Here is a 27,404-nt window from a genome sequence, read left to right as displayed (position 1 = left end):
ATGTTCTGTTCCCTAAACACTAGGAGTTTGATTGTAGGTTTGTGCTTCCCCAGGATGGGCTGGCCAAGTGAAGTTTTCTGGGTTTTCTCCACGTCTGTAACGCCTGAATAGGGGCCAATTACCCTTAAACAGATCCCGGGAGGACATTATTCCCCTTGATACGACCATCATAAACGCATACAACCACTATTACATAACAATTATGTCACACTTTACCACGGGGTGATATAGGCTAGAAGCTCATGTCCAACTAGCTTCTACAAGACATTACCCAGTACGTCTGGTCAAACAATTCCATTGCTTTCCTTTATATTAGTCTTTTATATTAATTTCTTATTCCTTTTGGTATTTAACGCTCTATAAAATGTGTTTTTGGTAGGAATTTTGGAGTATCTAGAACAAATTAATTGGATTTACATTGATTCATATGGAAATAATTGCCTCGGTTTTCGTTGGTTTCGGATTTTGCCATGTGATTTCGAATGGATTATCGACGAAAACCAAGGTATCACTGTACAAGAATACACAAGAATATGATTTATATGTACTGGAAATGTCAAGTTAATCATCACTCATACTGTTTTATAAATTTTCAAAATGAAATAATTAAATATATTAAGTTGGACAAGATTTTATCTGACAGAGATTACCAATATTGTTCTAGGAATAAAAATCTCAAAATTAACTATAGATTTAAGAGTACTGTAATCCTTAATACAATATTCTTGTCAACACTTTTCCATATAGTGTTACATACGACACCTCCAGATAGTGATCCTGTTTTAAAGTTCCACTTTGTTCACTGAAGGAACCTTATAATCTATATTTTATATAGATTTAGTACATACTTTTAGTTTGTTAAAATATATCATAGAACATTGATTACATGCCCAAGTGTATGTCAGTGAATAACTATGTCAGTAATACATCTTATGTCATATAGGCATTTTTATTCTACCTTATTGTAAAGAGGAAGTATACTAATTTTAAAAACTGTTTTAAGATATTCTTCCAAATTTTTTGACTTTGAGCAAGATTTTATTTCTGTCAGAGATCACTGACACAAAGCTAGGATTCTTCCAAAACTTGCCTCCTATAGTGTTGAATGACTTGCAAAGTTTCATATAGGAAACGTTTTTCATTGCGATATGCTAGAAATATTTTTGTTTTAAAAAATGCATTCTATACATTTCACATAGCAATGTTTAACCATTCTATAAACTTTAATTCAAATGAAATTAAAACAGATTTAAGTACAAAAGTAAGAAATTTATTTTATAAGAAACATTTTCTAATCTCCTAATCTAATCTAACATTAGTGTCTTTTTTATGGTTTAAAACCTATTTTATTTGTTCTCAGTAAACAGTTTAATTATAATCATGTATTTAGTTAAAAAAGGTAGTAAGTTAGACTAGAAACACTGCATATAAAAAATTTCTGATGCTTATTTCTAAGTTTTTTTTTCATTTTATTTATTCTATGAGGTATTATTTTTAAGTGTTTAAATTTAAAATATTACAAAATAAAGACTAAATACAAATAAAAATATTTAAATTTAAATTATTTTTATGTTCTTGATCCTTAATGGTAACAAAGAAATAACGTAATATTTAACTTTAATATTTAACTTTAATATTTAAAGAAAAAGTAATAATATTCAGATTCTCATTGAATTGTTTTAAAATTGAATAGTAATGAATATTTTTATAATCTTGGAAAGAATGACAGTCTCTATCAGCTTAACAAATTTAGAATTACCATATTTCCTTGATTAAGTCCCAGGATTCAAATAAACCCTGGGTTGAAAAGCTTGGGAAACACGCAGAAGCACTGAACTGTAAAGAGTAATGTAGTTTAGAGTAATAGCTAAGAAACTTAACAGAAATTCTACCTCTTTAAATTGTCTAGAGTAGAACAGCACTTCCTATTCCATAGTTCATAGAAATATTTTTTTAAATAATATATATATTGTCAAATATTGTAATCAAGTTCATAAGTGAAGAACTTATCAGCCTAAAAGTAATTAGGAAAACGTCTAGTTTAAACTGGAAGATAGATGTCAAGATTTTGATTCCTATAATGACATTGAAGTAGACATGAATGGCAACATAGCCAAACTGGATGATGATAAATTGAGTTAACTATAAAAACAGTAATTATTTCAATTGTTGTAGCCATAATTCTTAAATACAGTCAATATATGGTTTTAATAGTTCAGAAAATGTACAATTAAGAAATTTCTTTCAAATTTACCCACTCATCTCCTGTTGCAAGGTAATAAATCATTCCCTCAAAAACCCAAGTCTTCAAATAAACCCTAAGGGGGACACATTTTAAAAATAAATTCTCTTGGGTTTAATCAAGAAAATATGGTAATTTAGTTTAGTTTGATGATAGTAAATACAGATACACTCAATTTATTAAATAAACGTCAAGTTAAATATTTTTATCATCATAGAAAAAATCATGACTTCCAGTATCTTCAATAAATTCAGAAAAAGTTTACGCTATACACTGATATCACATAAATAAATAGTTTTATTGAAATTGTTATATATATCTTCATTTACACTATGCAGAATGTTTTGATTTCCTAACAATAATCAATAGCTGACAAGTCTGATATAAAATAAAATGAATTTAATAAAGTCTTATTTATTTTGCATAAATGCCTTTGAAGCTACTTCAGATGTTTTTGGTTGTTCTTGCTTAGCTATGTCTTGATTTACTAAATAATCTTAATTCTTGATTTGTTCATTAACCTTTAACATTGTAGGTTATTGATAAAATCATTCAGTAAAGCAAGACAAAATGACAAGTTTAATGTGTTTATGCTAACTAAGTATCAAACTATAAACTAAATTAAAGTTTAAGTTTATTGAAGATGTTAAAAGATACAATTCTTTAATATAAAGAAATTGCTTTTAGCACTTGGTATAATTAAATTAATTAAAACTCTACTAATGTGAGGTAGATAAGTAGTGTGATAAGTCCTTATTATCTACCTCACATTAAAAGATTTTTAATTAATTTAATACAATTCTTCACTTTTAACATTGTCAAAAAAGCTGGCAAGGATTTCTGCATGACATTACTAGTAATTAAACAAGATGATAAGGAGACCAGCAAGGAAATCCAACAACTTTCAGTTATAATTTCTAAAAATTAGGGCAAAAAAGGCAAAAGCCTTATTTTGTAAGTAGAGTGAATTTTTAAAAAAATTTTAAATGCCAATAATAAGTTACATTTTCCTTAAGTCTGATCCCATTCAAGGTATGACCTCCACCTCTCTCTGCTCATCTCAACTTATATCGCCAGCTTCAATGCCCCATACATGAAGAAATATGCCTGCCAAATTCCAAAATTTTTGGTCTATGGGGTCCTGACACAAATAGGCCAGTGCACATACAGGGCAAGTACTGTAAATCAGGACCTTAACAACCCAGAGGGTCAAAATTTGACCAATTACAATACTTTCTCTCCGTCAGCCAGGAAAAAACTTAAATTTAATTTAGTTTATGGTTTGATACTTAAGTAAGAACATGCATATTCAAATTGGTAGCCATATCAGTAAAACTTACAGCTCTGAATCAGGTAGTTGGGATGCTATTAGAGCTATGAAGATTTCAGTCATGTAGGCTATTTTCTCCGAGGAAGCGCCATCTAGTGGCTACTGAAAGCGGCCTGTTTGGCGAATATATGTCTCTAGCACTGCCGCATGCTTTCTGGGAGACAAGGCAGCGTGCAGCCAATATATTGGAGTGAGGTCATGTACTAAGGGCGGATCAATGGTCAGAGTCAAGCTAAAGCAAACCAACGACATAGACAGTTTCATATAAAACAAACGTCATCCGCTCGCTTAGCTGCTCAACAAGGAAACACACCCGCAGACCATCAGTTCCTTCCAACCTTTTTGCTCCTATAAGCATGGCCCACAGTTCCAATAAGGTCTGAACTGCCTTGTTCAAAGCTGCATTTTTACCTTTTTACCAACAGGAAAACAACATGGCTTCTAATATTCAGAAAATTTCAAAAACAATGAATTTAATTTGGTATACTGGCACAATGAAGTGACCGTTAATCAACACTTGGAAAGTTTTCCATCTTTATTTAGTTAGCTTGGAAAACTTGCCAAGTGTTGATTAAGGGTCACTTCATTGTGCCAGTATACCAAATACAAATAACAACACGGTTTCGATAGTACCAAACAATGAATTTAAGTTGTACATCCAACTGGCACAAGTTACCTGTAGGTCATTTACTTATGCATTTATGGTTAATGTAACCCTTGGTGCCAAGATGGCGGCGCTTCCGGTAATCTCCAATCCAGGTGTCGTGAGGTAATGGTGATAGAGGAAGCTATCATGTAATTTACTGACGTAATACGTAATGATGTTTAATGTGATGTAAAAAAAGAATGTGAAAGATTATGCAAATTTGTAAAATATGATGTGGTAGATGGTAGTTTTTTGTGGAAATATGCAAATTAACCAGTAGGTAGACGATACTGACAGTGTCACATTGTATCTATAGTGGAATTTTTTATTTTTATTTTTTCAATAGTTTTTCCAAAAGAAGTTAAAAAGGTAAATATATTGTTCTTAAACGATAGTATTTGTGAATTTGATATAAATAACAACTAAAAATGTGTTAATTTTCAATTTTTTTATTTTTTTTGATAATTTGTGTCTAGTAGTTATGCAGAAATTAGGTCCGGTGAATTTTTGTTAGGTCGAACTCTCGTAAATTCTAATAGATAGATGAAAATGAATATTTGAAATTAGCGTGGGACAATGATATTAATAATGGCTTTAAATTTGCTTTAAAATTAGGACTACAACAAACTCATGCAAGGTGCAACTCGTGTGCTAAAACATGTAAATTATACTATAGAAGCGACTTAAAATCATGTTTTCTAAGATTTGTAAAAGTAGTAATAAGTATTCAGCATACGAAGGAAACATTCAAAAGCATATTTGGCAATGTCCATTTTGGTCGTATTTTGTCTTTCGGTTTGCCCTCAAATTATTTGAAATGTACGGCAAAATGGAATTACAGCATTCAGCACTGTCCGAAGCATATATCTGATTGAATAAGTATAAAGAAAACCTGGAGACAGTTTCCAATTTTTCGCAAAACAATTGGTTGCGATGTGTCCAGGGACTGGGAAAACTCCAAAATGGTTTGATCTACAATATGTTCCATCTGCACTACTTCTGACTTTAATACTTTAATAAGCAGCAAATACTGAAAATAGAGAAGGAATAGGAAAAGGCAACAGCAAATGTGAATAAAAAGGCAGCCAAACACTTTTCTAAGGTTGTAGCAGAAACGACATTAGGAAAGAAAGGACATGCAAAAATTGAAATTGGAATCTACCAAGCTAGGGAAAAAAAGTAGGATCGAATATAAAAAAGGAATCGTTAACGTGAGTATGTTTTTTTTTATTATCAATATTTTATCTTAGATTATTATATTTTCGGAGACACGTGATCTCCGATCAAAATAGCGCTAAACGCGCAGTCTCCAGGCCAACCCAAAATGGCGACCGGAAGCGCCGCCATCTTGGCACCAAGGGTTACATTAACCGTATTTATAATTTTATATATGAACCAAGTACAGTACCTAAAAGTAACCTCCACTCTTCAAGTCATATTAGAAAAATCTTAAAGAAATAATTTAATTTAAATTAATTTTAACTTTTCTCAATTATTTCTGAGTATTTTATGAATGAATTTCTTAGTAATTTATTAAAGAATATTCTACTTGAACTAATTTAAATTTTAGAAAATAATATCCATTTTAAACAAAATATTTGAGATTTAAAGCATTAAAACGCTGCTAAAATCACTTATAAACGAAAAAATAATAAAAAATAATCAAATAAATCGTTTTTATTGAAATTTTCATTAAAAAATATAAACTCACAGAACAGACGATTCAGCTGTTTCCGCCATTTTGAAAATTTCATAAAACTTACAACGACGTCACCGATAAATTACTTAACTTTTTATATCGCGTATTAAAATTTATATATTAATAATTTATTTATTTTAATTAATATTTTTGTTTGTTATTATAATTTAAATTTTATTATTAAAAAAAATATGGAAGAATCTATTTCACCAGAGGGTGTGCGGGTTTGTGATGTTTATGTAGCAGCTGATTTCGTTAATATAATTTATAGAAGGAAGTGTATAATAATTATTTAAAATTAAAGAAGGCAAACGGGTAAGATTTTTATTATTTTTATATCAGTCGAAGTATATTTTATGTATTATAACGTTTTATTCGTGGATTTGGATTTAAAAATAGTAATAATTCATCGATTTCGTGGTTAAACACGTGTAAATTTAGAATTTGAACATGTGTTGTTATTGATTATTAGGTATATAAACGATTCTAACTATTTTTACAGTAAAATTATATAATTAATTGTATAATTTTGCTTTAATTAAGTAGTGTTTTATATTTATTACAATTAATAATTAAAAAGTGTTACCATTTTTAATTCAATTAGACATAAAAAAATGAGTACAAGTGTCTTAAAGCTCATGTACACAGTTTACTACACACTTGCCTAAGGCCTGCAACTGTAGACCTCATGGGGTCTTTCTTACTCTATAATCATTTTTAAGGCTTTTTATATTGTGAAAAACATTTAAAATAATTGTTTCCTTAAGTTCAGCATTTAAATTTGCCTTTTCATTAGTCATTGCACTTATAAATTTTCCTTAGTTGGGCCCTTCCATATGTAGGGCCCAACTAAGGAAAATTAGGGCCTTAGACAATTACCTGTTTTACCTATGATTTTAGTCATGGGGCTGTCGGAAGGGACAAACGGGACACTTTCCTCTCCTGGATGAAATAAAAAATTTCACAAATTATAATTGTAAAGTGATATATGTAATCTTACACCTTTTGACATTGTATTTTTGTATAGATGCAATACTGTATTCTATTATCTACTTGTGAGAAAAAAAAACAAGAAATTAAATAGTGCCTCCCCTGAAAAATTTTCTGTGTATGTCCATGATTAGAGTCATCATTATTATACATATATACAAACTTTATTACAGCAAACTTACACAAGTAATTGCATATATTTGCTTTAATAAATTGATATTTTATATTTAATGAATGTTGAAAAGAACAGTTATCTTGTTATTCTGGTGTAAGTTATAATAAAAAGGAAGTAGAAATTAATAAAATGATTATAATTTATATATTAAACTGATATGTAATAATATCTGCTATGTTATACTTTAAATTATACTGAGTCATTTAATAAAAGAATTGATGGAATTTTTATCAAGTGTTGTAAATCTGAATTTCATGGATTTTTTTTCTTTTGAAATGTAAATTCTTTTATTTCACTTTAAAATTATTTTTTTATTTAAAACTCAATGTATAAATTTATTATAAACAATTTTTTTTAATGAATGTAGTTGGATTTTTTGTGTATAATATAATTTCAATGTATTCCATATGATTCATAGTAATTTCTACATAAAATCTGTTTGCTGTTGCAGATTCATAAAATTTTAATAAGCTATTCTATTTTGCCAGTATTTTAAATGATATTAAATAGTTAATTATGGTATGATACATAATGATTCTAAATAATGGAATAATAGTGTATTGCATGTTTAATAACAAATATCCTCATAAGCATTAAAGCTTTATACAAATAAATATTATCTAAGTAATTAATCATTTTTTTATGAATGAATTTGGTTCAGTACATTATTTTAATTATACTGTATTTCAATATTCTATTATAATTAATTTATTTTATTTTTGTTTTTTAGATAATTAATGAAAAGATACATATATATTTACTTTTCTATATTTTAAAATATTGCTTTTATATACCATATATCTCGGCGGATAAGATGACCTTCAGATAAGACGACGTATAAATTTTCGTCGAAGTTTTATAGTTTTAGCATATATCCGTCCTGTAAGACGACCACCAAACTATCAACGGCCTATGAATTTAGTTTAGATTAGCAATCATTATCTGAATAATAATACTGTATAGTGTATATGGAATTATGTCCTATTTGTAACTTTTCGAATGAACAAATTTTATTTTCTTGCATCTGGTGATTTTTGCAAACATTCGCACTAATTCGGGCATTCAGGTAATGACCTTGACTATTTACAAAAACATCCTATGGGCTATTCTATTTTGTGCACATATCCTACTCTCTTCTAATAAATAATTACGGTTTGTCTGTCTTTTTATAATGGTTTTAATTTATGTAAATTTCAATCTAATTTTTTTTGTATCTGTCCTATAAGACGACCCCAGATTTTCGGGGCCATTTTTTATGGTTCAACTATCGTCTTATCCACCGAGATATACAGTATTTATCTTTTATTACTAAATGTAATTAGTTGCATACTGGATATATCTTTTCTAGTTTGTAGACATTTTAGAACCAATTTAATAGTTGATTCTCTGCTAAAAATTGATATTAATTACTACATATAAGCAATTTATTAAACTGAGAGGAGTTTTGTATGATGATTCTATGTAACGTTGATTATAATAAGCATAAATCTGATCAAACAAAAAGTTTACTTGCAAATGTGTAAACTTGACAATCCTGTAAGCTGGCTATTCTTCTTGCTATAATATTACACATTATAAGAAATAATTAAATCATGAACATTTATTTATAATGGACTTGAAGAATAATATTTAAATTCTTTGCCAGCATCACCAAATCTACTATAGATTGATACTCACACCAAATATTGTATAGCAGGACAGCGGTACAGCATAGACTCCTGATTTCTCAATGCTGTACTGCTGGAGAATCTCACAACGGGAATAAATATGAAGTACATTGGGGCCACGACAAGAATGCTTGCTAGCTGCCTAGTGAAGGGAAGGCACGCCACAGATCATGGGGAAGAGATTTATGGGGGAAAAATTAGTTGAAATTTTTACCATTAGGAAAATGTGGTGCTGCAAGAATGACAATTATAAGACAAGTGGACAAAATTTTATTAGAAGAATGTGCTCAATGTAAGATCCTTCTCTGTCAACCACAAGTTGCAATCATAAATGGGAGGAATCTGTGAAACACAGTTGACATAGAAACTATATAAGGGGCAATCAAAAAGTTTTCATTTAAGGATGTGGCTGCAGCATGTGTGCAAATTAGCGCATCGCCGATTTTGATATATAAGCACCGACAGCGAGGCGTGGGATTATTGTGTGGAAAACGCTGAAATGTCAACAATGGCAACGTTAATACCACATGCATCCAAACAGGACCAACGTTGCTGTGATTATTTTTTCGGCTGCCAAAGGAAACACACCAGTAGACATTCATTGGAGAATGAAAAATATGTATTGAGAAGCATGCCTGTCGAAAACCACTGTAGTGGAATGGTGCACAAAGTTCAGAGCTTGTTGAGATTTGACCCAAGATGCAGGTTGATCTGGGAGGCCAGCCACATCTAATACAGACAACAACAAGTGGGCAGCAGATGATGCGATTAGGGCGGATCATCTCATATCCATACGTGCATTTTCAAAAGATCTCGACATAAGCTTCGGTAGCATGCAACACATAATCTAGCAAGAGTTAGGCTACTATAAGGTCTGCAGCCAGTGGATATCCCTGGCATTAAATTCCAAACAACAATCAAACTGGATGGCTGTTTCCCTGAAGCACCTGATGTGTTTCAATGTTGAAGGCAACACGTTCCTTGAGCACATTGTTGCTGGCGATGAAAGCTTGTGCCACCACTGGGAACCTGAGTTGAAATCGGCGACCATGCAGTGGTGTCATCCTTCGTCCTGTTGTCCCCTCGTCCCAAGAAGTTCAAGAGCCAGTCATCTGCTGGAAAAGTGATGCTTACCCTGTTTTTCAATCACCACGGCCCATTGCTTATCAATTTCAAGGAACCAAGTGTATCCATCACTGGGGCATGGTACTGCGAAACACTGGAGAGATTACAATGTGCGATTAAGGCGAAACATCCAGGAAAACTGTGAAATGGGGTGATTCTGCTTCATGATAACGCACGGCGCACGTCCCCATACCGCAAATGTCGTAATGCAGAAGTTACATGCACTAAAGTGGGAGACACTTGAGCACCCGCCTTACAGTCCTGATCTCTCCCCATGTGATTTTCACGCTTTTGGTCCCTTAAAGAAGACCTTAAAAGGTTGGCGGTTCCAGTTGGATGTAGAAGTGAAGCAGGCAGTTTCAGACTTCAAGTAGCAGAAACAGGAGTTTTACCAACGGGGTATATTTAACCTGGTGAAACGGTGGGATGCTTGCCTAAATGGTCATGGCACTTTTGCATGACTGGCATACCAAATCTGGACTGTACAGCCTTCGAATGGAAACTTTTTGATCATACTTTATATGATATAAGTTACATATATGTTTTATTTCATTTGTGTTTGTCACATCACAGTAAAACAGTATAAAAGATAAAATTTTTGCAAATAGTTTAAATACTTATAAACCCAAATAAATAAATAGACAAAAATATAAAAAGAAAATTTTAATATGTTGATGATTCATAAAGATCTTAAAAATGAACAAAGTATACTCTATTTCCTCAATTAAACTCAAGGAATCAAACATATCCAAGGGAATGAAGGTGCTGTTAAAAATAAACCCTGCATTGAAAAGAATGGGAAGCATTTCAAATACTACATCATGTAAGATAAATAGTTTAGAGTGATAGGCAGGGAGTTTAACCTTAAATTCTACCTCCTCTTCAAATTGTGTAGAATCAGACAGCACTTTCTATTCCAAAGTTCATGGAAACATTTAAAAAAAAAAAAAAATTTAAATATTGTCAAATATTGAGTGTGGGAAAATTTAAATTGAGTTTGTAAGTCAAATGCTTATAAGCCAAAAGGTAATTCGGAAAACTGGTTCAAACTGTAACTACAACTGAACAAATTGTTGTAAACTTGATGACAATGAAATTTTCTTTTAAGTAGAAGATTGCATATGATGAGCAGCTCTACTCTGTCCATCTAGTACAGCATTCATTCAAAAATCCTGTTAAATCTCATGTCTTTGAACCATTCTCTTCTGCTTTTCTTCTCTGCTTTTCCTTGTATCATTTATTAGTTTCAGTAATTCTCCAAAAGTTTATCATATCTAGTAAAACTTAATTATTTTTCATAATTAATGGAAAATAAAGTTTGAATGTGGACACTGAAATAAAATAATTTACAAACTGAATAAATCAGTAGCAAAATAATAAGTAAAAATATTACTTATTTAACAGACTTCAATTAATTTTTTTTAAAATGGTAATAATGTTTTAATATTTAGAGCTTCAGAGATATTAACAAAAAGAATAATGATAAAATTACTGTAATTATTTTCTTGTGTAATTCTTGGATTGTGATAAAAAGTTGTTTGCTAGCCAAGTGACTTGCATTCTCAACTTATATAAGCAATAGTTCGGTGCTTGATTTTATCTCATAAATTTAAGATGAATTCCTGTTGAACAGGAAATATATTCTATATTTAGTAATGTTTTTTTTCAGGAAGACAAATTTTAATGAAGTAAAAAATCTAGTTTTATATAAAAAATATTGAAATTTCTATACAATTTTTTAAGATGTTATGTTGTTTAAAATTTATTTTGAATTATGCAGTATAATTTAAATAGTTATTGGGCTGCAATTTGAAAAAAATTGTAGACCTACAAATTCCCATTGTTGTCTGTCTGTCCTTTTGTAATCTCGAGAATGGTGTTAGATAGATGAAAGTTGAGATCAGAAATGGAAAGCTTAGGGGCAGGAGACTCCAATTAACTATGTGAACTACTGATCTAGTTCATATATAGTTATGAGATTTCAATTCAAAAATTTTTCCATAAATAGAGTTAGATATATGACTAGCATGACTCTGTTGTTATCAGGAAAAGTATGATGCACAGGGGCAAGACACTACTAATTTGAGATTGAGAACTTCTAAGTTATTTTAAATTGAATAAATTAAGAATATGATTAAAAATTGCAGCCCAGCATTGTGATGATGTCACAATAATTTTTGCTCGTTGTGTGGGAACGCCGAGAGGTAGGACGGAGTCGTACCTCCTTTTTGTCGGCGAACAGGTCGGTAAGACCCACCCCACTGTCAAGGATGGCTAATTTTTCTGATATCCCGACTTGTCGGGATCGGGTGATTAATTGTCAGGTCGAGTGGAGGAAGTGTGTGGGGTCATCAATAAGGTTAAGGCGATATTCGAATAAACGGACCCAGGATGAAAACACATGACGATTTATTTTGATGGACAAACAAAATACAGAAATCTACCGCGTCCTTTCCCTAATCGCGGGAGAGAGAGAGTTCACAATTGTGGGGGGGTTCATACCTCTCAGAGATCGACAAAGATTGCTGAAGGTTCTTTGGCTCTGGCGGCTTCTCTGATGGTGGGCGGCAGGATCCGGCGTCCTCAGAATGGTCTTCGTATGGGACTCTAAATTGCCGGGACGTTTGTCTTCTTCGGACGTTCAGCCACCCCGTTCTCAGATATCTCCCCCCTATTTATACTCCCGATTGCGTCCGTTACGATCACCAATCGCGACGGCGGGTGACGATTCGGGCTCCGTGACTCAGAAGTCGGGTCCGGAGAGGAGGGAAGTGAGTTTGACGGTGGAAGACTGTACATCCTTTGACTTGTGATTGTTATCTCTGATTGTGATCGTTATCTCCCGAGGGGATTTGAAACAATGAAATTTTAAAATCGGACCGGCTTAATTCGGTCCTCACAGTTGTTACTTCATTGTTTTTATAAATGTTCTATAGTTTACTTAGTCTAAGACATTTGTACATTTTGTTAAAATGATTAAAATACAGGGTGTTTCAGAAATGTTTGGCAAAATTTCACAGGTTTGTAGAGGGATAAACCTGAATAAAAAAGTTAAGGATAGTTTTTTGATCTGAAGCTGAATTAGTGAGTTATGAAACATCAAAGCATGATGATGTCATTTCTATTTTTGAAGTCTAACTATACAATTTATTAATAATATTGCTTTGTCTGTTAAAAACACATTCTTGAATAAACAAAAGTATGTATTCCTTTGCTGACATCATTGACAAAATTGTACTCGTGGAGAAAAGTTGCATTGTGCAAGTGCCTGCACAACTATACATTTCAACATCAGAATTTGTAGAAAAAATGAAAAATATGTTACAGACACTTGTGTCTGTAACATATTCAATAGTTCTTTTTCAATTGTTTGAAAAATTCAAAGTTATTTGGAATGTCATATCATGACAAATTTCTGAAATGTAGTCTTGAAAAATGTTTAAATTTCAGCTTAAAAAATTAGATTCCTTAATCCTTTCTAGCATCAAATGTTTCTTAGTTTCTCATGGAGTTGTTATGGAGTTATTAATTTGTGAAACTGTGCATGTATTAATAAAAGATAATTAGTAATTATTCAAATATTTTTAACTTTTGAGTTAGCCTTCCTTTGGGTACTTCTGGATCCACTACTGTTCTGAAGAATCAAATAAGATTTTATATCATAATATTTCTTTCAAATCTAAAAACAAAAATATTTATTACAAAAAGTCTGATTTGCTTGCTGAGATTATTTAACATGTATTCTTAGGAAACTGGATATATCAATAATAATTGTTTATTTAATTCAGACGTGATGTTGAGTATGCATCATAAACTATGGAATGTTATACTATTTATAAACAAAGTATTTAGGAACAGTCATATCCTTCAAAAATTTAAAGGATATGACTGTTTCTAAATAGATTATTATTTTCTGACATACATTTTCAGCATTATATCAAAATAAATATTTGTTTCTTTGGTATGATTGATTTCTTTCTCTTTGTAAAGTTTTAGCAGGCTTTTTGACTTTAGGTGCAGCATTTTATTATGATTCTTACACTTCAAATGTGATAGTATAATCTCTTATACTGCTAAAGTGTAACTGTCTTCTTTTTTTCTTGATCTGTCCTTCCTTTTTCTTCTTTTCCCTAAGTGAAGAAGGATTCTGTTGCTGTCAATAGTGGATCCAGAAATCTCTAGAGAGGTGCAGAAAGAAACAATATGCCTTACAAAAATTTTTTACTACCTGAGGTAAAAACACTTAAGCTTTACTTGGGAAAAACTCCAGAAAAGGGATTCAGCTGCACCCTGCACACCCCCAAATTGTTCCTGAATGTTATGAGAGTTTACATGTCTTCCATCCAGATCAAACCATCTACACTGATGATTTTTTTTTCCATAAGAACAAACTGTTTATTCACTGTTACTTTCTGCATATGGTGATACATTCCCATAGCTAGTCCATTTTGATCATTCTGACACTATACTAATTTTCTTTACAGTTGGAATGTTGGGAACAGATACTTGTGTTTGTCAATTTTTAATGAGAGATTGTGTGAAGGAAATATATTATAGCTACTGAACTTTAAGCAATTGCATTTAAATTGAAATAAATATAAATAAATTATATATGATTAATTAAGGCATAAACAACAATATAAAATTCATTCTTAAATAAAGTATTTGACTTCATATATACACTGTATTCATATAAATTTTGTTTGGTTCTTAAACTAGCCTACATGTAATATTGTAATGTTGTAATTTAATAAACTAAGTGTAAATAACTCAAATTCCTAGTACACTTTTGCTATTATTAATCAGTTTTTATATGCTAGTGAAAATTTGCACATATTATTAACAATAATTACAATTTAAAATAAACAAAATTTTCTAATCTGTAAAATAAATTAACAAAGAAATAATGTATATTAAGCATTAAGAAATGAAAGGTTAACCATAGCAAACAAGGCTGTTGAAAGCTAGTTATAGGGCCCAGGTAGAACAGATTCCACTTTTGCCCTTTTTTTTAACAGATGAAATATGTAGAATGTCTATTGGTAAATAGCAACTTAAAGATTTTATTTTTGTTAGTAAAGATAACATGAATTTAGAGGGATACTGGGCCCTAAGTTTTCTCTGGGCTCAGAAAAATCCCCAGTTTTACCCTTGACCCCAGATGTGTTATATTTATTTTGTATTTGTTTCAGTTTTCTATTCAGAAATCATTTGTTTCTGTTTTGTTCCTAAAACCACTGAACTGGTTGTTGGTTGAAAGTTTGCACCTGATCAACAGATTGGTTATGTGGAATTTTCTGGTTTTTCAATGTCTAACATCTAAATAGGGACCTGTTTCCTATGGAACATGTTGCTTTCTTGGCAGATTGCCTAAATGTTGCATTGCCTTATCTCAACAATCCAAACTATTTTGATCCTTGATAATGGAATTCACAATGAAATTGTGGCTGGCTTTGCATAAAAATAAAGTACTGAAGTCTGATGGACTTTGGAGAACAGATTAATCTAAATTGAAAATTTATAGTTGTTATATATTGATTTTCCTTCAATATAATTATTAGTATAATTTGTTGCTGTAATTTATAATGTCCATATCATCAGTATGACATTCGGATGACTGACTGATAAAAAGTTCGTAATTTAATTCTTTAATTTTTCTTATATATTAAAAAGAAATTGTTTATTTCATAACTTTTAACATTAAATAGCTGTTACTAGAAATTTTAGTTTTTTTTCTTGTCTGGCATTTAGTTTATTCCCCTCAATTTTGTGTTGCAATAGCTTGTTTTCCTCATAATTTACATGGATATAGTAAAATGTAATTTTCCTTCAAGTCTGATTTATGAAATTTTTACTAGAAAAAATAATTACACTACCCAAATTACTGTATTTCATTTTATTTTTGACAGTTTTTAATTTTTGTAGGAGCGAGATTAAAAAATCATAAAATATGCAATTTACGTTTCAAATCATTGCAGTTCTCCAATAAATATGGTATGTTCTTACTGATAATTAAAATTCTGAGAGTTGGACATGTAATTGCATCAGAAATCAGTGGTCCCACAGGTATAGATAGGGGACCTCCAATAAATCAATAAGAATGATATATGTTAATTAGATTTATACGTAAACCCGAACATTTGAAAGTTACGTGGTAACAATGCTATATACCAGGGGTGGCCAACTTTTGTGCACATAAGATCTACTTTTTATCTTAAAAATGTGTTGTGATCGACTTGTTGTCATAGGCATAGTCTAAGTGGGGAGGGGGAGGTGTGAAATGCATACTATGTTTATACACTGTGTTTCGGTACGAGGTGCACTGCTTATGAGCCGAGTCATAACTGCACGCATACTGTTGCGTTTGGTTACAAATATAATACATTAAGTCAAGACATCACGAGCGATCGACCAAAATTGGCTTGGTGATCGACTTGTTGGCCACCTCTGCTATATACAATGAAAAATTGTATGTTTAGCTAGATGTGACTTATGGCAACTCGCAAGGAACAGCTTTACTGAAGTGTTTGATCCTTGTTCAATATTTGTGAAGATCCATTCTCGTTTATGAGTACCCTGTATCGAGATTTGACTGTACAGTACATAAATCTCCATCCCTTGTTTAGTGCCAATGAATACTTGTGAACAATCTTTCTTAGGAGCATTAAATAGGAAACACTGAAGTTAAGTCTTTTCCCTAGTGTTGCCACTTTTACAAAAACGCTGACCCAGATGGTAGGTCAGGTTTGTTCGAACAGAAGTTCCTGATGCAGGCGCGATGTCATTTTACAATGCAAAAAATAATGTGTGTGTGCTGGTTGTAAATCAGTTACAGTTAGGGACTAGGGACTTCCATAGGAGTAACATACAAGCAAAAAAAAAAAATGGTTGACAGGTAGGTTGCGTGTCACCTGTTAGCATAGAGTAACATGGTGGAATGGCAGATGAGTTTCAGTGAGTGTGAGGTCTTTCATTGTTCAAATGGTGTAAATTTATAACAATATTTGCAAGAACTTTGTTTCATCGTAATTTCATAATTTCTATGAAATTCCTGGACAAAATTAATAGTTCACCCAGACAATGAGTCAATTCTACAAGATTTTTTTTTTTTTTTTTGTCTGTTATAGCGGAGGGACAGAGTAGTGATTGGAAGGACTAAAATAAACCTTAAGTTCCTTGCATTGGAGTCATAGAGTGTGTGATTTATTCCTGTTTCTTTTTGTTTTGTTCCTGCACGGGGAATACTCTCAAGATCGAGTACTTCCTCATAACATTCAATTATTTCTGAACAAGTTAAAATGTATGTTTGAGACCTCAAAAATTATAACTCATGCTATCTGCAATGTATTGTATATGTCTTGCACCCCGTATTTCATTCAATTATAATTCATTAATTACTTAAATTATCATACTCTACATATACTGTATTTAAACTGTGCTTATAAATACAAGATGGCCCAAAAGTCAATTAACCATTCAAATATACACAAGGCAAAAAACATTTAACCGAATTTCGTTAATCCTCTATTTACAGAATTTGAATCTCAATATCATATGGGAACATAGGACGTTTCACTTTACGACGGCGTTCGACCATAACCAATCGGGTCGTAAAAGCGAGGGGGTCTAATCGCGCCATCTTTTAAAAAATAGGAGAAGTTATACTTCTCTACGTTTTCAACAGATGGCGCGAGTTATATAACTAGTAAGATATTTTGCTTTGTATCCGCCATTTTGAATATTTTTCACGCGATTAATTTACACTTTTGTTTATAATTAACAAGTTAAATATCATAATATGTAATCGTATAAATTAGAACTGGTACTGAAGATTTAAATTTTAAAGAATGATATTATACAAACACTGGTGTAGACAAGAAAATAGAACATTTATATGTATTGTAATGTATTAGTTGGTCCCTAAGAAATTTAATTCATGTTTAACGCACTTACATATATATATATCATCAACTCACTGAGTATTTTCTCTATCCCTCAATAGATACATCTCTCTACATTATATTTAATTTTATTCCCTAGATCTATATTTTTCTTCTAGGAGTAATGAAATAATAATATTTTAATAGTTAATTCGATCAATATTGTGACTAATAATGCTGAAGAAGGAGAAATTTAATTTAAAACGTTCAAAATTTTTATTAGCGTCCACTTTCCCGATGCAATCCTAATCAAATTTATCTGATTTACCATGAAGATTTCATCTCACTTCAAATAGTTTTCAGCATATAAGGCTGTGTGTATGACGAAACTGAATCTTTTTATGCTGATGTATTCATAATTATAGGTTTTTATATCGACAGAAGTTTTCGAAGCTTGCATCCTGTGTGCTTTGGTGTGTGAAACTCACTTTAAGGAATCGTGTTGCAACACAGATGTCGCGAAAGCCTCGTTGAAAGCCACTTATTTACAGGCATCAACAGGGCCTTTTTTTTATCAAGCCCGTTATGGGTTAGGCCAGGCGCACAATGGGGCGGTTGGGTGGTGAGAGACGGGACCCGACATATACGAACGGACCGATCCCTCAGAGTCGATCCTGGTACCCTAGAACGGGAGTTTTTTTTCTATATGTATAGACATTACTATGTATGGGAGCTGGATTTTGTTCAGCTTTGGAAGATAATAACTCCTGTGTCTTCTATCGAAAATTTCTGAAATTTTGTGGGAAAGTTTGTGTATTAGGAGGATTGGTGCTATTAAATTTTTGTGGTAAAGGTCGAGGGGGTGGTGAGTACAGGGGTCATGTATCATATCTCGAGTGGGATCGGACTTAATGACGATTTTACTAGTTATTAGCATTTACAATTTTTTTTATAAAACTCATCTCTACTTTTGCTACTTTATAATAATTGATAATACGATATTTTATTTTAAAACTTTTTATAACAGATGTGGCCACACGCAGTTGTAAATGTTTCCCTGGAAAGTTAAGCAACTCGTTACTGGAATTTTTTTTTTTTTTTCTAAATGTATATTATAATAAAATTTTAATAGATTACTCTTTCATAGCTTATACAGCTTATATTTAACCAATAGTTAAATATGAAGTGATATGTGGTAGAGGGCATATAAATCAGTATAATTTGCCGCTCGATTTCCATTCAACTTCATTACACATATATACTTTTCCCCTGTTTTAAGCACTCGATAATCCCTGCTGCAAAACATTACAAATATGTTTTATTTTTTTAAAAAGGCTTAATTTTGTTTACAGGTAGAATTTCTGGAGAGGTAATTTTTTCCTTCATTTTTTTTTCTGTCGCCAATCGAGCATGTTATACGACTTTATACAGTAGTATATCGCGTATGTAATTTTACTGATGTGAAAACCACTAAATAAAGAAGTTCCATCGCTCTTTATTATATAAAAATATTAATTTCGTAAGCGTAATTTAAATTTAACTGGAACCTAACCTTTCATCCCTTTCATCTGACATAGACTCTTCCAGCTCAGGCTGATTCGTGTCTACTCTTTCGAAGCGCGGACTATATTCAAATTAAGAGCGAAAAATCTCAAAATATGTATTTTAATAAAGTTCTTTACTTCATTTATTAATTTTTCATTTTTGGTTTTTAAAATTTATTAATATTTTTGAGAATATAAATTATTTCACATTAAAGAGAATTTCAGATTGTTCAAAATTTATTCCAAAGTCCTTGTTTCTTTGTTACACATAAAACACTCAAAAGTAATAATTATAGAACTTTCTAATAGTAATTTCAGAAATTCTTCGAAAACGTGCGGATAAACAAGCAAACGGATGAAATTTTAATTATAAATTCCTTACTTATTATTTGTAAGTTTGAGTAATTTTGAGTATTTTAAGGTTTTCTGTAAGCTTAGTTTTGTATGTTTAAAAGGATGTGAAGTCCTCATTAACCATACATCTTATGCTGACGTAACACGTGGTTCATTAGAAGAACGAAACACGTGCACCAGCGAGAACAATGCCCGGATTAACCTTATACCTGATAATTCTTGTATTGGAAAGGAAGAGGGAGAAGGTGCCAGATGTTAAGGCTATTTGTTTTGCTTACATAATGGATCTATAATTTTCGTCTAAGTGTACGTGCGTGCATCAGAACATTATAATGTTCTCGTGCGTTCAATCAGGCGAGCACATCCTTGCACGTGGCAGGTGTATTCCGCAAGGTTAATTATAACGACACGGAACATGGAATAAGTGAAAACCTTATATCTTTATAGAATAACTATAGTTAATGCTGTGATAAGTTATAACTCAATTCTTACGGTCATAAAGGGAAGTCTGTATACAAAACGGCCACAAAATCCTTTCATAAAAGAGAAATGTATGGTGGAATAATTAAAATTTGTGCAAAAATGGAGGGAAGCCACGTTGTTCTGAAAGTTTTCTTCCATGTCGATAGTTGCAAGTCATTAAAAACTGCTCCTTATATTGGATTTAACTCTTTAACTCTTGTAAGGCCGAGCTGAGAAACTCACAATATGTTTGCACGTGTTAAATCTCAACTTGGAAGAGGCCACTCCATAGGAGGCCCACATCTAACTGGTTCATCCAAAATTCAGTAATTATATTCTATATTTATTAATTATTGGAACATTGCTGTGGAAGGTCAGACAAACAGAACAGTGAAAACGTCACGTCATTAAAAACAATGATATAAGCTACTGAGGAAATCGACACATATGTAATAATATTAAGAGCCCAATAAAATTAGGATGTAAATATCAAATTGGAGTTTACAGGAAACGAGAAGATATTAAAAATATTTCAAAAAAAAGCTGCAAATTTCCGAGAAACATTTTAAAAAAATCTTTAGGAATGATGCCATTAAATGGACGTTCTGCATCTCATATATTCAGGGCGCACTCTTTGAGAGTTAGAGGAGGTCCCACGCTTGATTATTGCTGACCCTCTGCGCCTCGGAAGGGCTCACATTTAAATTTTGTATTACTAAATATGGAGCCGGTGTTTGGTATAATTATAATAGAGTTATCTCAGCTTCAAAGATCGCTCTTATCGTTAGATATGAACGCTTATCTCTCAACTGTAACGAATAATCTCAAATCACCTTGTGTAAATCGAATTTCTCTTTTTTTTTTTTTTTTTTTTTTTATTTCTCCACTCTTTCTTCAAAGGATTTTTGAATAATCGTGAATAGTTTGGCATCAATTTGTAATTTACAAAATTAAAATGCCTGGTTTCCTGATTTTCACCTCCGAATCTAGTATTCAAGCATGGTTTTTTTGTATCATGACTGGATCAGGTGATTTTATCAGGGTAAACTGATAAACAGAATAAATATTTAAGTGATATTGTTTACAAACTTTTATTTTAAAATATATCTTAGCTATCTTATAATCCCGTTCTGATAATTCAATTATCAGAAGGGATTATAAGGTTAGAGTTTAAGGTTACATCAGAATATTGTATACCAAAACATCAATGTATTATTTATTCTCTCGTAAATAATCCTATGCAACACATTCAGAGAGCCTAACGGTTAGGTCCTAACTAGATTGTGGCCGAGTGGATAAAACTAATTGGTCGTGGGTTCGCATCTCGGCCACATGGAGTTTTTCGGGTTTTCTTCACGTTTGTAACATCTAAATAGGAGCCAGTTTCCCTCAGAAAGTCTTCCCGAGAGACACCCCCTCGGCAGATCGTCCACGTGTCGCTTTGCCGTAAACAAATAAACCAAACTCTCTGGCAAATTAGGGCCCTCTGGCAAATTACGAATCGGACCCGTCACGGTGCCTAGTCCCATTTGTATTTTACCAACACGTCCGTTATCGACCATCACTACGGGTCTTGGACCTTTCAAATATGGACAGAGGGTTGGACCGTTTACTTTTTTGGGGCTTGGTTTAGATTTGTTATGGCTCTAGATCAGTGGTCCCCAACCCTATGCCCGCGGGCACCATGGCGCCCGCCAATCGTTTTACGTGTGCCCGCCACTGTGCGACCACGATAAAAATAAAAGTATTTCGGTTTTCGATAAAATGCTATGTAAAAGTTTTTTCACTTTGAATGATTAACCATTCAAAAGTAGAAATGGCGTCCAACACAGATGAAAGCATAAAGTGAAATGCGACCGATCTCTTTTTCCCCTCCGCCAAATCTGCACCAATTCAATTTCCCATACCTGAAATGAAGTAAATCGGTCCGTTCTGAATACCATAAAATCAAAGTAGGGAAACGTGTATGGCCCGTAACTTGGAGTGACCTAGAAATTTCAGCAGTCGTTAACTAAAAAAAAAAAAATAAAAAAAAATAAAAAAAAAGGTCAACAGCCATCCGTGTGTCAGAAGTAATCTCTGCCACGATATCTATCGCACCATCTAGAAATATTCCTGGGTGACACCACGATATCCGCACCGGGTGTCACCCATGCTAATGTCACATTATATAAGATTTGTTTAGATGCAACTTATTTAAATGGGGCCCAATTTAAATTTTGTCTAGGGCCCGCTAGAGGCTTAATCCGGCGCTGTTAACTATGCCCAAATATAAATTCACCTTGAAAAAATAAATGGTGCCCGTCGTCCAGCCGGTATTCTAGAATGTGCTCTTAGGTACAAAAAGGTTGGGGACCCCTGCTCTTATATGAGACCCTCTCCTCCATCAAATAATAATAAATTTCGAAGCGTCGTGCCCTAAACTACGTGCGCTGCGTAAGAGGCCTAAGCTGTAGTATGTTTAACTTATGTGGTCCGAACTAGGCTTCTCTTCCCTAAGAAAGAGAACAGGTACGGCGCCCCTGAGATCACAGAGTAAAAATATGAGGCCTAGACCAAATATCTCTGGCTTTCTATAAGTCTCCCTTTCTTAGGTGTGTCCCCCTGTGTGCAGCCAAGTGTTTAAGTTATTTTTAATATCCCCTTCACAGATCATGCCATTAGTTTCTCTTTCATTTAGAGACGTGCAAAGATTAAGATAAAGAACCTTTGGTTATTGCACCGTAGATGAACTGAATTTTGTTTAATAATAATAAGAATGCTTATTGTGCGATTACAAAGCATACATTATTATTGTTTTCATTCGAAAGGCGCATATCTACATCATTAAAACGCCTTGAAAAGAGTTTCGTATTGATTAATTAACATGGAAACTAGTTTTGAATTTCTTGCAAAGTGCAATCCCTCCTCACCATTCTCCATTTTCCAACAGGCACTCAGCGATGAGAAATTATTTAATTTAACTTTATCTCAGATGGATATCTCCGGCTCCGTATTTCGTGGGGCCTTTCAAGGACCCCGATAACCAAGCTGAAGGCCCCCCTAAGCGCGGGATCCATGCACATCTGGATGTCGACATTATTGTCTTGGTGTAAAAACTGTCTCCATATTTTTCCAAGCTCGGTACAAAATATAAATGTAGGGCCTTTCCAGGAGGCCGAATTTACTAACCAACTGAAAGGGGCCCTGAGCGAATACACAGGCAACACACACTAACTATCGACATCACTGTCTCGATGTAAGAACCTCCTCCAATATGTTACCGAGCACGGCGCAAAATATAAATGTAGTGCCTTTCCGGGAAGTCGACTGCATTAACTAAGCGAGAGGGCCCTCTAATGGCGGGTGCCTTTGCGAATACACATATCGACTAGATATCGACGTCATTGTCTTCATATAAGAACTTGCAGAGTTCGGTTCGAAATATGTGGGACCTTTCCAGGAGGCCGACTGCATAAACCAAGCGAGAGGGCCCTCTAAGCTCGTGGCCCCTAGCCAGCACAAGCCTCGACGTAATCAAGAGCCACATTTCACGAGCTTAACTCAATTAGACAATTAATACATCCGTGTTTTTTGTGTGTGTGTGGAAAAAATCAATCATTTCCACCCGGGCATCGATTTTTCCACGCGCAAAAATTCTTTACTTATAGTTTCACACAGTAGTTTTATAATTGATTTCTTTTTCTTTTTTTTCTGATTTTCAAGTATTAAATTTCGGTTACGTAAGGGATGTCATGCGAACAGAACGTTTGTCAAAGATGGGAAGCAGGTGTAGACTAGATAAAAAAAAATGTCGGAAATTTGTAACGTCCATGCAGACAGGAAACGTCCATCCCGCTGCGAAGGTTAGTTATTCAGTTGCATTGTGTGAAGCATGCACGTCCTGTTCCCGCGTGTTTAAAGTATGCGTGTGTCGTCTGAACCTTTTCATTGGCGTACACTGTACACCGGTTAATAGTTCGAGCGCCATCTGTCTCGTAGTTTTCATAACAATTAGTAGTTGACATCACGACTTTTTAAAGTGTCATCATCAATGGTAAGTGAGAGTTTGCACTTTCTTCTTCTGGTATTAACCACTTAAAAACGTTCGTTACTCTAATACCACGGCGGTTTCGTTCGTATTGTTACAGTAACGTGGCGTAGGCGGAACGGTGTGGTAACACAGCGATATTGGCACTGAAAATAAAAAAGTCCTTGCCCTTCGTTGGCCTTGATTTCTGCTGTAAAAAATGGTGAGATACGCAAAATTGTACGGTGTTTTCGATTCTTACACTCCTGTTCGGTGTATAAGTAACAATGATAAAAGTGTTATCGGTGTTATGGATGATTTTTTTTATTGATTGGCGTCCGTCTAACGGATCTATCTATGTTAGTTGCCTAGTTACCGAGTCTTAGTCACTTCTAGCTTCGTGAAACAGTATTTAGGAATGTAGATCCTCGAATGCCCCGTTCCGAAAATGATCCTCGTAAGTAACACTATGAAAAACTTTCAATTTTTTTGCTTTTATCGATTAAAATCTATAGTTTTTTAAAAGAAAAGAAGAAAATTTCTCTTAACCCATTTAGGAGGATTTAATCGTTCCAAAGATCCCATTTTTATGGCCTTTACTTTTTCCTCCAGGAACTAATTTAAAATATTTTACGATTTCGGAATTGGGACATTATCCGCGCGTGCTTTCGAAAACCATTAAAAAATCCGAGCGCGTAAACGCGTACGACACTACTGACGTCACTGTTTCTCTGTTTTCAGACGGGTCCAATATATCCTAGAACGGTTCGATGCTCCTTCTCGGAGGACAGGAGAAAGTTGCAAGAAGTCAAACACGAAGTGGGTGTCATACGCGACAACATACGCTTGGCTCAAAGGCTCTTTGCTGAAGTAGAGAAAGGACTCGAAGATTACAAATGGGAAGCTTTGGATAGAGAAACATGGAACGATCTCCTCTATCCCAACCTTATCAACTCGCCAATGTCGCCGCCACCCCTACATCCTTATCACTGTAATCACCTATTCGTAGAACAGATGAAGTTTCATTTCAAGTGGAACCATGGTTTATTGATATGAAGAATAAAAAAAGAAATTTATATATACATGAAGAACTAACTTTGTGATTCATGTCACATATGTTTCGTGACGTCACTCCGGGCGTTTCCAATCACTATGGTAACACCTGCTCGAGCACCTGCCTTCCCCCCTCTTAGTACAACATCTGGTCGACGTTCGTTAATGGACAGATGAAATGTTTTGACTTTTTTTATGATGATTATTCTGTATTTCGATTTTAAATTTAACAATACCCGAAGGCTTGTGACTTAAAAAAAAAAACAGTGGATTAATCAACAATGGGGTATTTTCTTATTTAATATACATCAAACTTTTAAAGAAGATTTTTTGGAATAAATGTATTTTTTAGATAGATAGATGTAGTATATTTTGACGAGAGTTTTTAAATAGAAGAATTAAATTTTTATTTATTCATTTATCGTATTCTTCGTGTAATGGTTTAAAGTTGTGTTAATTTTGCGGTGAATTTTTATCCTCTGTTACTACACGGGTTATTTTTCTTTGTTCCTACCTAACTGCGGGTCATTTTCCTCTGTTCAGTGGAGTATTTCCTTCTGTTACTTTCTATATTTTCCCTGTTAATCAGTAGTGTGACCGTGGAGGTCCCTGGTTACACTACTGATACATTCTGGAGCCAAAAGTACACAAAGAAGGTCCCATTATCTTTGCAAATACTGTATATGAATTTTTTTCGAAATAGGAGAGGATTCTTCGTCCAAGTCACTAATAGTGTGAGGTGAATACAGGTTTGCACTGTCTAATTCGGACATCCAACACTACTGTTAATGCTCGACCAACAGATCGGTTTCCCATTGTTTAATGTCTTTTCGCATGTGTGTATTTGTATGTTGCTTATATACCAAGTACTCGAGTATAGTTTATATGCAAATTTGCTGATACCATTGATGAAATAACACTAAAATTAATGTAAATCCATTGAAAGACACTGAGAGAGATACAGACAGAAGCCATGACTAATTAGATTAATTCGTTTGACATGTACAAATACGTGGGTTCAGGTCTCACTTAGAATAAAATCGCATTTTTCTTTCTGTGAACGGACAAAGGTTTGTATACGGGGTGGCTCAAAAATTGGTTAACTGAGAATGATTGCAGAAGTTTTTGTGCACTTCGATAACAATACAGCTTCATAGCAGACAATACGTAGAAACGTTTTAGAGAGGGTGGAAGGTGTTTAAATCACCCTCTCTATCGAACACAGAGGGTGTCATATTAAGCAATTTATGAATAAAATTTGTTAGTAGAGACTGCAGTAAGAGTGGTTAAATGAGTTTTGGGCCACACTATACTATGCTTGCTTTCATTGATAGAGAGTACAGTACAAGTGAAAGTGCTGTACTTTCACTTGTACTCCTACTCAATTCCACTTACTGAGGGCTATACTAAGACCTGTGGCCCTAACTTATACAGGCCCTTTTCCTCTACCAATGATACATGTAAAATGCGAGACCCTAGGCCTCAGATTTTTTAGCTTAGATAAAAATCCGGATCTTTACTTTAAAAATGGAGAAAACAATTTATATATAATTCCAATTCTTATATTTTCTAACCTTATTTTAGGGCATAGTAAAACACAGTTCATTTCTCCACACAAGAATCACTAACACTGCCATATCCTGTTCGTTTAATTATTAATTAAAAATTTCTAATAAAATATTGTATTATAATTAGTCTAATTATTAATTGTTGTTGAGTAGAATTAACCGAAAATTTGATCAATTTTCAGTAATATTAATTAAATGTGCCATTAAATAACTTTTTAGATACACTTTCTAGTTGCAGATGGCGTTACTTGTTCATCTTCAGAGTAATTTGAACCTTACTCGACCTTAAAATTTATATTTTAAGGTCGAGTAAGGTTCAAATTATCATCGCCATTGTATTAAATGTTTTTCATATTTGATAAGATCGGGATTAGATGTAGGAGGCCCTAGACACGGATAAGGCCCCAAAATTTTGATTTGCACAATAAAAAGCTACGAAAGTTGATACGAATGAAGGTTTGGTAAGGCTTGATAAGAGGTGAAGAGAGTATTTTTGGTTTTATTTATATAAAGTCGAACCTCCAACGACGGCCACCTCTAAAAGGCGGCCATTTTTTCAGGGACGTTTCTTTTGAAATGCCAAAATAACCTCCAAGCAACGACCACCTCCGAACACGGACATTTTATTTTTATTTTTCCGAATCAGTGGCCGTTGTTCAG

At 33.2% G+C, this 27,404-nt stretch overlaps 2 protein-coding genes across 2 annotated transcripts in view; one reads left to right on the top strand and one right to left on the bottom strand.

Annotated features, from left to right (window-relative positions):
* Sgt1 (suppressor-of-G2-allele-of-skp1) overlaps window positions 1–5,988 on the bottom strand; it is a 47,444-nt gene extending 41,456 nt beyond the window's left edge. Inside the window, exon 1 of the mRNA XM_067278697.1 lies at window positions 5,930–5,988. Coding sequence (XP_067134798.1) covers window positions 5,930–5,958 — 29 coding nt within the window. The 5' untranslated portion in view covers window positions 5,959–5,988. The remainder of the gene's footprint in view (window positions 1–5,929) is intronic.
* A 157-nt stretch (window positions 5,989–6,145) lies between these two features.
* The window catches only part of cu (curled), a 63,208-nt gene continuing 41,949 nt past the window's right edge, over window positions 6,146–27,404 (top strand). The window contains exon 1 of the mRNA XM_067278695.1: window positions 6,146–6,232. The gene's annotated coding sequence lies outside the window, so the exon portion shown is untranslated. The remainder of the gene's footprint in view (window positions 6,233–27,404) is intronic.

The sequence above is a fragment of the Centruroides vittatus genome, unplaced genomic scaffold (assembly GCF_030686945.1).
Source record: "Centruroides vittatus isolate TY-2023 unplaced genomic scaffold, ASM3068694v2 contig_817, whole genome shotgun sequence".
NCBI classification, from domain to species: Eukaryota; Metazoa; Arthropoda; class Arachnida; order Scorpiones; family Buthidae; genus Centruroides; species Centruroides vittatus.
The sequence above is the reverse complement of the archived record's forward strand: the minus strand, read 5'-3'. Positions and strand labels throughout refer to the sequence as shown.